Source organism: Diabrotica virgifera, chromosome 1, assembly GCF_917563875.1.
Source record: "Diabrotica virgifera virgifera chromosome 1, PGI_DIABVI_V3a".
In the NCBI taxonomy this organism is placed as follows: Eukaryota; Metazoa; Arthropoda; class Insecta; order Coleoptera; family Chrysomelidae; genus Diabrotica; species Diabrotica virgifera.
Window position 1 is genome coordinate 167,364,938 of NC_065443.1, and position 13,698 is coordinate 167,378,635.

Genomic DNA, 13,698 nt, shown 5'->3' on the forward strand with positions numbered 1-13,698 from the left:
TGTGTGTGTGTGTGTGTGTGTGTGTGTGTGTGTGTGTGTGTGTGTGTGTGTGTGTGTGTGTGTGTGTGTGTGTGTGTGTGTGTGTGTGTGTGTGTGTGTGTGTGTGTGTGTGTGTGTGTGTGTGTGTGTGTGTGTGTGTGTGTGTGTGTGTGTGTGTGTGTGTGTGTGTGTGTGTGTGTGTGTGTGTGTGTGTGTGTGTGTGTGTGTGTGTGTGTGTGTGTGTGTGTGTGTGTGTGTGTGTGTGTGTGTGTGTGTGTGTGTGTGTGTGTGTGTGTGTGTGTGTGTGTGTGTGTGTGTGTGTGTGTGTGTGTGTGTGTGTGTGTGTGTGTGTGTGTGTGTGTGTGTGTGTGTGTGTGTGTGTGTGTGTGTGTTTCAAAAAATGGCTTGGATGCGGGTCCGTTAGCTACAGATTTTTATTTTATTTTTACCTCAATTTATTAGTTTTGTTATATTGATACCTATTTCACTTAAATGACTATATTTGTTTGTTTCAAGTAGTTTATGAGTAATTTAAATATTTCCATTTTATGACAACTTAGTAGATATTCTATACTAATTGGAAAATGAACTTGTGTTTGTCGTAAATTGTAATATAATTGATTTATATATTTCTCGTTAATTTTGCTTTCAAAGAAAATATCGTTCAAATCTCTAATCGAAACATTATCACAAAAACAGACTGATGAATTAACTATTCCTATTGTTTGTTGTGATTAAAATTTACAGCGCCGTAACGCTTGTTTCTAATTGGTCCAACCGCAGGCAAGTTTACTCCACTGTTACTAAATTTTGACACTAATGACATTTATGAAATTTTGGCACTTCTGTCATTTTATAGGTTAATTAAGTATATCGGCGATTTTTTGTGTTTTCTGCATTATTCCTTTAATTTTTTAGATTTTTAGTCTACTTTTATATAAAAACAGTTGTTTTTAGAAGTCTTTAGCGATGTGTTAGTATAATATAATATGTATGGATTATCATCGAAAGGTGATATGATCAACGAAAAAAGAAGATGAATTTGGTGACTTTTCTAGTAACTTTCTTGAGTGTGAATCTGTCTTTTTAGTTTACTCCTCTTGGTTAAAAAATCAACAAAATTTGTGCAGATGTGCCTCATATTTTCCGTGTCGAGTTTTTAATCTGACGATAGTAGAAATATCTTGCTTTGGCAGGTTATACTTAAATATGTATTCAGGTGGCGGAGGAAGTTCCTGATGTAAAGAAAAATATAAATTTTTTGATATGCTTGAAATATTTTTCCATTGTTTTTTCCATATTTTATTTATTCTAGCTTTGACGTCATTTATTGCATCTATCGATAAGATCTGAATTAGGATCTCACCTTTTTTTATTGCATCTTTGGCCAACTCATCCAATTGCTCATTACTAGAGACTGGAAAATATGCACTAAAAAATGTCTAAAATATGCATGCAATATGCATTTTAAAACAAGCTGAATATGCACAATTAACATGCAAATATGCATTTATATATGCACTTATTTTTATATGAATAATTTTATGGTTTACGTTAAATACATAAATAAATAAAAAATAATAAAAATAAATAAATAGGTTTGAATTTAAACCAAATTGTATTATTATTTCTTAATATATTTTTTTAACTTCAGGTTTTGTGACAAATAAAACGGCAAAATATTTTATTTTGACCACAAGATAAATAAGAGTACAATAAAATAAATGTACATATTTTTATTGTTACAATATTGATTCATATTTTCTAAACTAATATTATAAAAAGAGTACAATAAAACAAATTTACATATTTTTATTGTTACAATAAATAATCATATATTGATTCATATTTTCTAAACTAATATTATGTCTTCTATCTGTTAATATTTGTTTATAGGCAGAAAAAGATCTCTCAACGTCACAAGATGTAATTGGGGCATATTTAAACTTTGCTATTAGAGACGGATCCATATTAATATTTTCATCGAAGTTTCCAAAATTGATTATATTATTTATTGAACGCAATAAAGTGAAACCCTCATTTTTGTTTAAAACGTCATCAAGTTTATCTTTAATTTTTACTCCAATTTCCCCATTCAGATTTGTTATTTTCTGTTTAACCGAATCAACAATAGACATACTATTGTGAAGACATAAATTTTGAGCCTCTAATTTTGTAATTGAACTTTCAATGATATCGAAATTCGATTTTATATACAACAATTGATTTTTCCACCTACCTCTACCGAAAGTATACTTTTCCGGACCTGATTGTAGGGAGCAAAGTTGTACTTTTCCTCCCTAGGGAGGAAAATATTTTTCCTCCCTAGGGAGGAAAAGTAAAAGTGACGTCATAATATTTCATTCATGAAATATAACTTATTGACGCCCTGTATAATATCTATTTTACATTACGAAGTATCTATACATTTTAACGTTTATTTACAAAACATCCTGTATTTTGCAGAATGGTAAAAAACAGTAAATTGTTATTTTGATTTAACAATGTTTACATTCATAATTTGACTTATATTTGACAGCTGACAGTTATATTGTACCTACTTGTTGTTTTAGTTCTAATAAATTTTGTTGGTTAGTTACATAAATAAATTAAGAAAAAATGACAAAATGACTTGTTATTTGAGGAAGGTGGAAAAACCATATGTATAACATGGGAGTAAAGTGCCTTTTCCTCCCTTGAATGATTACTGCCCTCCGCTACGCGTCGGGCAGTAAACTTCATTCTCGGGAGGAAAAGTTACACTTTCCTCCCTTGTTATACAAATAGCTATTTAATAGACTTTTCTTTAAAAATATTTTGACAGTTATCAATAGCGGTACAAGTCGGATCAAAACTTGAAATAACGCTTTTGATGTCGTCGTAGTGTTCAGATAAAAATATAGCACTTTTAAGCCAAGTTCCCCATCTGGTTAATACTGGTTCTGGTGGTAAAGGAATATCGGGAAGCATCTCCCTATATACCTGTACACGTAGTGGTGCTTTCAGAAATACTTTTTTTACATTATTTATTAAGGTGTTTACATTGGGAAATTCAATTCTAACTTTCTCTGCAACTCTGTTTAGGCCGTGCGCCAAACATGTACAGTGAATTAAATTAGGGAAAAAGATTTTAAGATTGGATGCAGCTTTCATCATATATGAGGCGGCATCACTAAGCATTAATAATATTTTTTCAAATGGTACTTGATCAGGTAAAAAAAAATTTGTTAGGGATTCGTTAACAAATCTAGCTATTGTAGCATAGTTTGTTTTTTCCAAACATTTTACACTAATTAAGTATGAGTTTTTAAAATCGCCAGAGTCGTTAAGAACTCCAACAATTAGATTCGCAATTTGTCGACCCTTTGTATCCGTTGTTTCGTCGACGGAAATCCAAAGATATTCGGCTTTTAACTGATTTTTAATACTCGTCATCACATCTTTGTAACATGCACTGACATATTTTTTCCGAAGAGTTGAAGAACTTGGTATTTGAGCTGGTTTATCTTTAATCTTGCAATAAGTTTTTAAAAAGTTTTGACACGATTTATGTTCTAACTTGTGCAGAGGGATATTGCAGTTCAAAAAAAAATGGCATAAATCCTTTGCAAAGGTTTCTTGCCCAACTGACGTATTCTGAATCTGCAAACTGTTCTGTAGAATCTGCTGGCGAGGTTTATTATCATTTTTTGATAGCTTAGTTTGGTGAAGTGAAGTTTTTATGTGTTGAACTACTTGGAATTTCTTTTGACATGGAATCTGGAATATAATGATAATGATGTTTTAGATGTTTTCGTAAATAGATACCTACATTAAAATGATCAAACTTTTTAAACCTCCCCCAATTTTTTTTTATTTCTCAAAGTGAAATTGAAATCGTCAAACAATAAAGTACAGTCAGTGTACCGTAGTATACAGGGTGGGCCACTCTCAACACCTCGCTCTGTATAAGCCAAACCGTTGCGAACTTTAAAAAACAGTTTTTGAAGAAATGGGACGGTTTGTCATTTTAGAATAGACAGACACATAGATGTGCAAAGAAGTTTGATAAGTTTAAAAATCTATTGAAGTGGAGAACTTACCTTTTTATCACAAATGGTGCAAAACATACTTTCACTGTCGATAACTTTTAGATGATTGTTACTTCCAATCCAACTTCTGAGAAGACTTGATTTTTCCCTTGCTACTTTAGGCATTTTCACAATAATAATAAAATGATTTTTTTACACAGTATAGTCAATAACTTGCAATCACAAAAGTTGAATAATCGGCGATTGATTTAAGACTAACCATTCATAAAATAAAATAATCTATCCTACCCTTAAAATGCTTAAAATTTCGTTTTGGTTGGTTTTCCCAGAATAATTCATAGTTGGCCGACACCAGCAGAAAGTACAGGTAATATTTGTAATGTTATTCAAAATATAATCGGTATTTACTTAGGTAATTTGTAAATTCTGAGAAGTCTATAAATCTTAAATATCCGGATAATGATACCTGCAGCTATAAATAACGCCCATTATGTTTATGGGTACAACAACAAAGGAGCTTAACAGCAAAATATTTACTTTCACATTTTATTTTAATGGATGTTGATGTTACTAATATATACCTTATTTTTAAATGGGGTAGAGTAAATTCCCATCAAAATATGCATTTATATGCTCTTAAATCTCCAAATATGCAAGGCATATGCATTTATGAAAAACATGAGAAATATGCAGCATATATATGCATATGCATTTTGCATATAATCCAGTCTTTACTCATTACTCAGTATACCGGCATGCCCTTTTGCCCGTATAAATACTACTTCCACTTTAGACAAATTATTTTTTATATTACATAAAATTTTTGATCAAAATCAGTGTTTTCAATTGCATACATTGCAGATCTGGAGTCTGTTATTATCACAGCTTTTTCAATATTATTCTCTTTGATCCATTCTAGAGCTTTTTCAATGGCTATAATCTCAGCTGTAAAAATACTACTAATACTAGATAATTTGTAATTATTATGTTGATGGGTATTTTGCACATACATAGCACATCCTACTCCTGTTTGATTTTTAGAACCGTCTGTGTAAGGTCTGATCTTGTAAACAATGTTTTGATGTTCATGAGTGTTTTCCTCGCTTGTTCGATTCTTGATAGGATTTCTTTTTTTTTGTGTTACACTGGCTATTGACATTTGCTCCCAAATATTTTATGGACGTTACTTGCTCTATTATTCGTCCCTATATAAGATTGTTATTGGATAATAAACGTCTTACAGAAAATATTCAGTGATTTCGACCGCAAGGTTTTATATTTTTTATATCGTATGTATACAACATACAATTTCGTTACATACAGTCGGAAAAATGAAAGAATGCCCATGAACGATCACATCAATCACTTATTTTGTATTTGCTGTCTTTTTCTATAACAAACGTTTGTTATTTATAGAAAAAGACAGAAAAAATAAACGTTTGTTATTTATAGAAAAAGACAGAAAATACAAAATAAGTGATTGATGTGATTGTTCATGGGTATTCTTTAATTTTTCCGACTATACCTAATATACAGCGTGTCAATTTGAAAAGGTACCACTACAAATTTGTTTGTGAGGGGGACGTTTTGTAGACCAGTTTTCAACTAAATTACATCAACCCTCTAGCGGGGGCGGGCACAACCCCCAAAATCTTTAATGGAAAGGAGGGTTGAGTGATACCTCTTTTTAAAGGCCGTTCAACTACAGTCGGAAAAATGAAAGAATACCCATGAACGATCACATCAATCACATATTATTCAAATTATTAATAATCTATCTCTCTCGTTTGATATTTTTGGAAAAAAACAGCAAATACAAAATATGTGATTGATGTGATCGTTCATGAGTATTCTTCCATTTTCCCGACTGTATATTTTCTTCAAAAATACCACATACATTATATTTCTTTTCAGTACTTTTGGAAAAATCTTGGACTCAATACTCCAAATTTTTTTTGGAGTATAGTATAACTAAACTAGATAGTTAATATTTACGGTTTTACTTGATTTTTCCAAAAATACTTCAAAAAATACTCAAAATACTCCAATACTCCACAAAATATTACTAATTTAGTTGAAAACTGGTCTACAAAATGGAACAAAACCTCACAAATAAATTTGACGTGTTTTTGCATATTTTTATATTTTCTATAAGGACCAAATTATAGAGGGTGGTACCTTTTCAAATTGACACACTGTATTGTATAATACACATACATACAATTTAGTGCATATTTAATACATAACAATATTTTATTACAGGATTATGACGCCCAAAAGCAGAAATTGTTAAAGTTAAAAGCGGAGCAGTTCAAAGCCTGTGAAATAATCAAAAATATGATAGATTCTAGAAATAAAGCTAACGAAGAAATATCCCAATACCAAGTACAAATTAAGAATTTAGAAAAAGAATTGGAATCCGTCGTGTCTAAGCCAACGAGTGATGGGGATGTTCCGCCGAAACGAGTCACTAGGACAAATAATGAGGTAGATAAAAAGAAAAAACGAGAAAGGTTTGGCTTGTTTCATTTTTGATTTGTGTTTACGTTTATGCCTAACTATTAGTGTCAGTGAAAATTTAGCTCTCAGTCCTAATTTAAAGTTTATACAGTATTGATACTATTCTAATCATAATCTACTATTTAGCTCATCTAAAGAGCATTTATATTAATTTAATTTTTATATTTTTTCCCTTATTCAATGCCCCAAGGATTTAGAAAGGACAATAATAGTCCATGGAAATAAGGATTTTTTCAGGACACTGAATTATCAGGTATCTGACAACTTTTTTAGTTATTATAATCCTCTTAGAAGAAAACCTACCTGTTTCCTGCCTAGAATTCAGACCGGATTTTAAATTATTAACAATTTATTGCAAGGCGATTTTTTTCGATTTTTTGTACTCTATTTATTTCCCGAATTAGAATAGTTAATTACAAAAATGCCACAAAGAATTAGCTTTAGAACAATATTTTTGCACTCTATAGAAAAGCTAAATGGTTGACATAAAATTACAAATATTAACAAATAATAAATAATAATAATAACAAATAATCACGTTCGTGATCTAGATAGTGCACAAAAATTTGAGAATAAGTAGATCATGACGTAACTCAGTAAATTCTTCAGTGGCGGAACGCTGCGTGGCGGATAAAGGAGTGGTGGGCAGGAGTAAATATAAAAATTATAAGGACGAACGTCGCAAAAAAACCTTACAATTTTTATATTCACCCCTGCCCTCCACCTTTTTGTCCCCACTCAGCGTTCCGCCCCTGGAGATTTTGCTTAGATACGGCATGATCTACTTATTTCCAATTAATTTTAATTTTGCAGTTTGCGAAGCAACAAATTGACCTTTTAACTTTCAAAAATCATCATTTTGAAGCTTTTTCAATTTTCTGAAAAATCAAATTTTGTAATTTTATGTCAACTATTTAGCTTTTTAATGAGGTGCAAAAAATAATAAAAATCGCGTTTTTTAAACTAAATTGTTAATATATTTAAAAAAACGGCCCCGAACTCTATAGTCCAAGAGCTGGGAGCGGTTTTGCTCGTGATAAGTAATATGGACAACCTATATGGGGATATGTTGAATTAGTTGTGTACATGACTTTCCCCTACGGGCGTAAACCAGAGTGGGTAACGAGGGTAGTTATAAGGGGTCAAAGTCGCGGTTTTTATTATTTTTTTTTTGTGACGCTCAGGATCGAGATAGTGCACCAAAATTTGGGAATCAGTAGGTCCGCACGTAACTAATCAAAATCTCCAGGGCCGGACAGCTCCGTGGGGAACAAAGGGGTGGCGAGCAGGGGTGAATATAAAAAGTATAAGGGGTTTTTTCTGACGTTCGTGATCTAGATAGTGCACAAAAATTTGGGAATAAGTAGATCATGACGTAACTCAGTAAATTCTCCAGTGGCGGAACGCTGCGTGGCGGATAAAGGAGTGGTGGGCAGGAGTAAATATAAAAATTATAAGGACGAACGTCGCAAAAAAACCTTACAATTTTTATATTCACCCCTGCCCTCCACCCCTTTGTCCTCCACTCAGCGTTCCGCCCCTGTAGATTTTGCTTAGTTACGGCATGATCTACTTATTTCCAAATTTTTGTGCACTACCTGGATTACCAACGTCGCAAAAGACCTTTATAATTGTTATACTCACCCCTGCCCACCACCCCTTTGTCCCCTACTCAACGCTCCGTCCCTGGAGATTTTGCTTAGTTACGTCATGACCTACTTATTCCCGAGTTTTGGTGCACTATCTCGATCATGAGCGTCACAGAAAATAATAAAAACCGCGATTTTGACCCCTTATAAATACCCTCGTCCCCCACTCTGGTTTACGCCCGTAGGGGAAAGTCATGTACACAACTGATTCAACATATCCCTATATAGTTTGTCCATATTACTTATCGCAAGCAAAATCCTCTTCTGTCTCTCCGACTACTAGGCAGGAAACAGGTAGGTTTTCTAATTAACTATTCTAAATGGGAAATAAGCCACATGGTGAGAAATAATGTGGCTTATTTTCCATTTAGAGCAGGTAATTACAAAACTGCCACAAAAAAATAGCTTCAGAACAACAGGTAGGTTTTCTTCCTATAGGTCTATTATAATAAAAAAAAATAAATACCTGGATAATTCAGCGTCCTGAACATGGTCTATTTTTTGCCTATGTCCCTGGAGTACAAAGTTGACAATGTTCCATGTCATGGGTAGCTCCAAGCATATTTCGAAATATATAAGGAGTCATTGTATCTAATCAGATCAAGGAGAAAATTACCACTTTCCGAATCCTAATAATGATTTTATTTATTTTAATATTTGAACATACATCAGCCAAGACCCAAACAAAAAAGGATTCCTGACTCCTTATTTAATTATGTCGGTCATTACACAATGTTGCAACTATTATTTAACTGTCTGTTTTCAATCGGCACTGCCTAAACAATCAATTATATTTGTTTTGTCAAAACAACCGCTTAACGGGTTTACGCGTCACCACGCAAATGATGCACCACTCTAGGAAATTATAATTTCAAAGCTAGATTCCTTACATTTTCACAAGTTGTTCAAAACTCATTTCAAATTAATTTTCTTATTTTATTTCTATTTTTTAACATCTCATATAACATAGCAAATGTTATTCTATTTTCTCAAAAATAATAGGTTGTAGTGTTCCAAAAGTTAATTAAACAATACAACCAGTAATACAGCCAAGCCTAAATATTATTAATCCTTAGGTCTCTAGTAGCAAAAGAATTGATACTATTAGTTACATTAACCAAGGTAGTCTTTTATTAAAAATATATACACAAGTTGAAATACTGGAAAATATATTACTTGAATGTACAGACAGTACTTCCAATCTAGCGTGAATTACTATTCGTATATCAATATTCAGTAAATGCACAAAAATATAATTATATCTACAAAAATGTATTAAAAGTCTAAAATTAGCAAGAAACAGGAAGAGTGTAAGAGTACACACTAAGTGTGAGATTGTCTTTTTTACCATTAATATACATAAACCACAATTAGGTACAAAAAAATTCTTTAATAATTGATGACTTCCAGGTCATTTTTTATCATCAAGGTTTTCCACGCCTGGTGGAACGATTGCCGCTTTTTTCTTAAAGCTCTTCTGATTCGTTGGTTGCAATGAATCACTAACCATTCGCCTTCTTCTTCACAGGTTGTTGTGTAATTTTGCATTAGCTACAATGTTTGTCCATTCTTTTATATTTTTACATACTTCTCTTTCCCACTTTCATTATTTTAATGTGAAACCTAGTCCTTCCGTCTCTCTATAGGTCTTTTTCTGTCTTTTTGTTCTCATCCAGTGTCCAGACAGGAAAAATATTAGCCAAAAAATCAGGTTCTCTTTATTCTTTGTTTTTCATCCATCCCAGTTTCTGTGTTTTGATTAATCTTGACTATATCTTCCCTCTTCATTGCGTCACTTATCTCGCGTTTCATTCTTCTCAGTTCCCTATCTTTTGTTCTTATTGGACGCTAATTCTTAGAAAAATTCTGGTCCCAAATATTCTTAAACTTTCTTTATATTTAAATTTGAAACACATTATCTCTGCTGCATATGTGAGTAACTAGCGTATATTTTCGGTTTTCTTCTCCTACTTAAGGCTATGGGTACATAATTCGCAAATATTTTACGTGTGTCCCTACTTTTTCTGTCTTTACACGGCAAATTACGTGTGGTAAAATTCACACTGGTCTGGATATGTAAACATTACTAGAATGTCATTCTACTTGAAAATGTCATCATTAATTTAAAGAGATGGCTTTTGAATGTTCTTGGATAACTGTTATTTTTATAATTGCAAATTAATAATTCAGTTAATAAATGTGATAATTTTTTCACTAATTATGTATTCATTGATTGTAATAATTTATTTGTATAACAAAAACTAATACTCAATTGAGAAAAGAAGAAAAGTGTTAAAGTGATTTTTTAATAATATATTGTTATGGAACGCTTACAATTTTGAACATCTTTAACAACAAAATACTTGGATCACAGAATATATTATCCTGATGTATTCTCTGCTTGGATCTTCCACAAATAATACACAATAAATAACTTTTTATTAAATTCACGTCTTAAATCAATTATTTATCAAATACACTATATATCAATAATATTTAATCAATAACTCAAAATATTCCCGATGCGATGTCAAATATTTAAAATTGTCACTGATTGTCAGTGTCTGACTGACAATATATGCTGACAATATTATATTCGGCTGAGTGCGTTGTAAGACAAAGATAGATTTGGAAAATATTACCACGGCATTGTGTTCGTTTTTTTCGAATCCTGAAAAAACCAATAAATATTTTTGAAAAGTTTAAACGCAAAATGAAAGACTAAATTATTACCGAGGGCCGAAAGTCCCTTAGAATAAATAAAAAGTTTATTTTGAATGAGATATTTGAAATTAAAAATCACACTAAATTTTCTCTTAGTTTTTCACCCCTGTAACTTATTAAAATAAACATTATAGAAGTTCTCAGGGACTTTCGGCCCTCGCTAATAACGTAATCTTTCATTCTGCGTTTAAATTTTTCAAAAATACTTATTAGTTTTCTCAGGATTCGAAAAAAATGAATCCCCATTTGAAATAGCATTGCAGCCGAAAATACGTACTTAATAATTAATTAATTAATCCTCTTAAGTTCCTATCCTTCTCTAGTCTGTAGTATATCTAGAAGGTTTTTTGCTTGTTAATATTCGCTCTGCTATTTCTCATTTCTCTCACTTCTTCCAGTTACTATTACGCCTTGCTATTTGAAGTGCTAAATTATCTCAGTATGTAATTTTCGATTTTATTTCCGTTTATTGTGTTGAATGTTTTCCTGAAACATATTAAGTATTCTGTTAATTCTTTGATTAATCTTTAGTTCTCTTTTCTTCGTTGCAGTTGCAAGACTTTTATTTCTTCCAGACTTTTATCTTTTCTCATGAATACTAAATCTGCATAAGTTAGTATTTAAGTTGAAGACTGCGTTACTTTGGTATCAGTCTCCTTGGCTGTTGCTTTTAACGTTATACCCCAGGCTGTGGGTGAAAAATAGGTCGATTTCAGGATATAATTCAGGAATTTTTGAAACCTATCAGGTGTTGTAAAGGACGATGCCAGGAATAACTTCTACTAAAATGTAACCAAAAATATTGTGCGCTTTTTTATTGCGATTTTCATTTGTTAAATTTGAAATTTAACAATGCAATTTTTAATGATTTTTAATTTTGCAGCTTAGGATATTGAATTTAGAGAAAAACTTTTTAATAGAAAGTTGTAGTAAATTAAAAAACCTACAATTTGAGGTATGGTAAGTTTAATTTGGTTAATTGGTTATTGCAAAACAGCCTGCGAAACGTCCAAAATGGCCGTTTTTTACAATTGCATTATTTATTGTACAAATAATTTTTTTTATTTTTTAAAGCTTTAAAATGAAGATCTTTCAATTCCAAACATAAAAAAAATGGTAAAGCCAGATTAACGAATTTGTTGCTTAGATATTATAAATTGTTTATCCCAAGAGGTCAAATGTCGAAGGCTATACTTTTTGAAAAAAAAAATCGTAGAGAGTTGGTGAAATATCTAATCTCCTTCTAAAGAGTTCTATTTTCATATTCTGATGTAAATAAATGCGTAAAACATGTTTAAACCTCTAATTTTTGGGTTTGAAAATAAGGGGGCAAATTTCGTTATAAACATTTAGGGCTGAAGCGGCCCTGTACATCCTATGAGTTTTTAACTTACAGATTATTGTTGCTGAAGATGAAACGGAGATTTATAAAAAAATAAAAAATTTCTACGACCAACTGAAGCCGAGATAATTTTTGGGTTTGAAAATAAGGGGGCAAATTTCGTTATATACATTTAGAGCTGAAGCGGCCCTGTACATCCTATGAGTTTCTAACTTACAGATTATTGTTGCTGAAGACAAAACGAAGATTTATAAAAAAATAAAAATGTTCTACAACCAACTGAAGCCGAGATAATTGTTATTTTTTTCCTAAGTCGTGGTGCCTTCATTTATAACAATAAAAAAATTATTTTACAGTCATTGACTAAAGAAAGACTTATATTATCTTAAAATAAAAATTATTATAAAATATAATTACATTTAATTATTAAAAATTATTTTTAAAATCGGTGCTTTTGCGAGCGGCCGAATTTTGCAAATCGCCCGGCTCGCTTCAAATCCGCGCGGTCGGAAAATTTTTACGTAACTTGTATTAAATTTTGACAGAAAACAATTTAATAATATTACCATTATAATATACAGTCTATTTACCACTGTATTTGTTTTTCTTGATAAACTTTTATATGTGAAATTTCATTTCTGAATAAATAGTATTACAAAAATGATACATATATCATATGTATATGAAATATATAACTATATTTTTAATTTTTTCATTGTTATATAAATATAATAATAATAATGTCACTTCTTACTATAATATACAATATAAAACTTTTTCTTCTTGTAGTGACTATTCTTTTTGGATTTCACATATAAAAGTTTATCCAGAAAAACAAATACAGTGGTAAATGGACTGTATATTATAATAGTAATATTATTAAATTGTTTTCTCTCAAATTTTAATACAAGTTACGTAAAAATTTTCCGAGCGCGCGGATTTGAAGCGAGCCGGGCGATTTGCAAAATTCGGCCGCTTGCAAAAGCACCGATTTAAAAAATATTTTTTAATAATTAAATGTAATTATATTTTATAATAATTTTTATTTTAAGATAATATAAGTCTTTCTTTAGTCAATGACTGTAAAATAATTTCTTAATTGTTATAAATAAAGGCACTACGATTTAAGAAAAAAAAATAATTATCTTGGCTTCAGTTGGTTGTAGAAAACTTTTATTTTTTTTTATAAATCTTCGTTTCGTCTTCAACAACAATAATCTGTAAGTTAGAAACTCATAGGATGTACAGGGCCGCTTCAGCTCTAAATGTTTATAACGAAATTTGCCTCCTTATTTTCAAACCCAAAAATTAGAGGTTTAAAAATGTTTTACGCATTTATTTACATCAGAATATGAAAATATAACTCTTTAGAAGGAGATTGGATGTTTCACCAACTCTCTACGATTTTTTTTTTCAAAAAGTTATAGCCTTCGATATTTGACCTCTTGGGATA

General features: G+C 31.1%; 1 protein-coding gene across 5 annotated transcripts in view; it reads left to right on the forward strand.

Annotated features, from left to right (window-relative positions):
* The window catches only part of LOC114338775 (centrosomin), a 652,106-nt gene that overhangs the window by 489,291 nt on the left and 149,117 nt on the right, over positions 1-13,698 (forward strand). For all 5 annotated transcript variants that reach the window (XM_050641722.1, XM_050641725.1, XM_050641721.1 and 2 more), the window contains one exon: positions 6,273-6,497. In XM_050641722.1, coding sequence (XP_050497679.1) covers positions 6,273-6,497 — 225 coding nt within the window. The remainder of the gene's footprint in view (positions 1-6,272; positions 6,498-13,698) is intronic.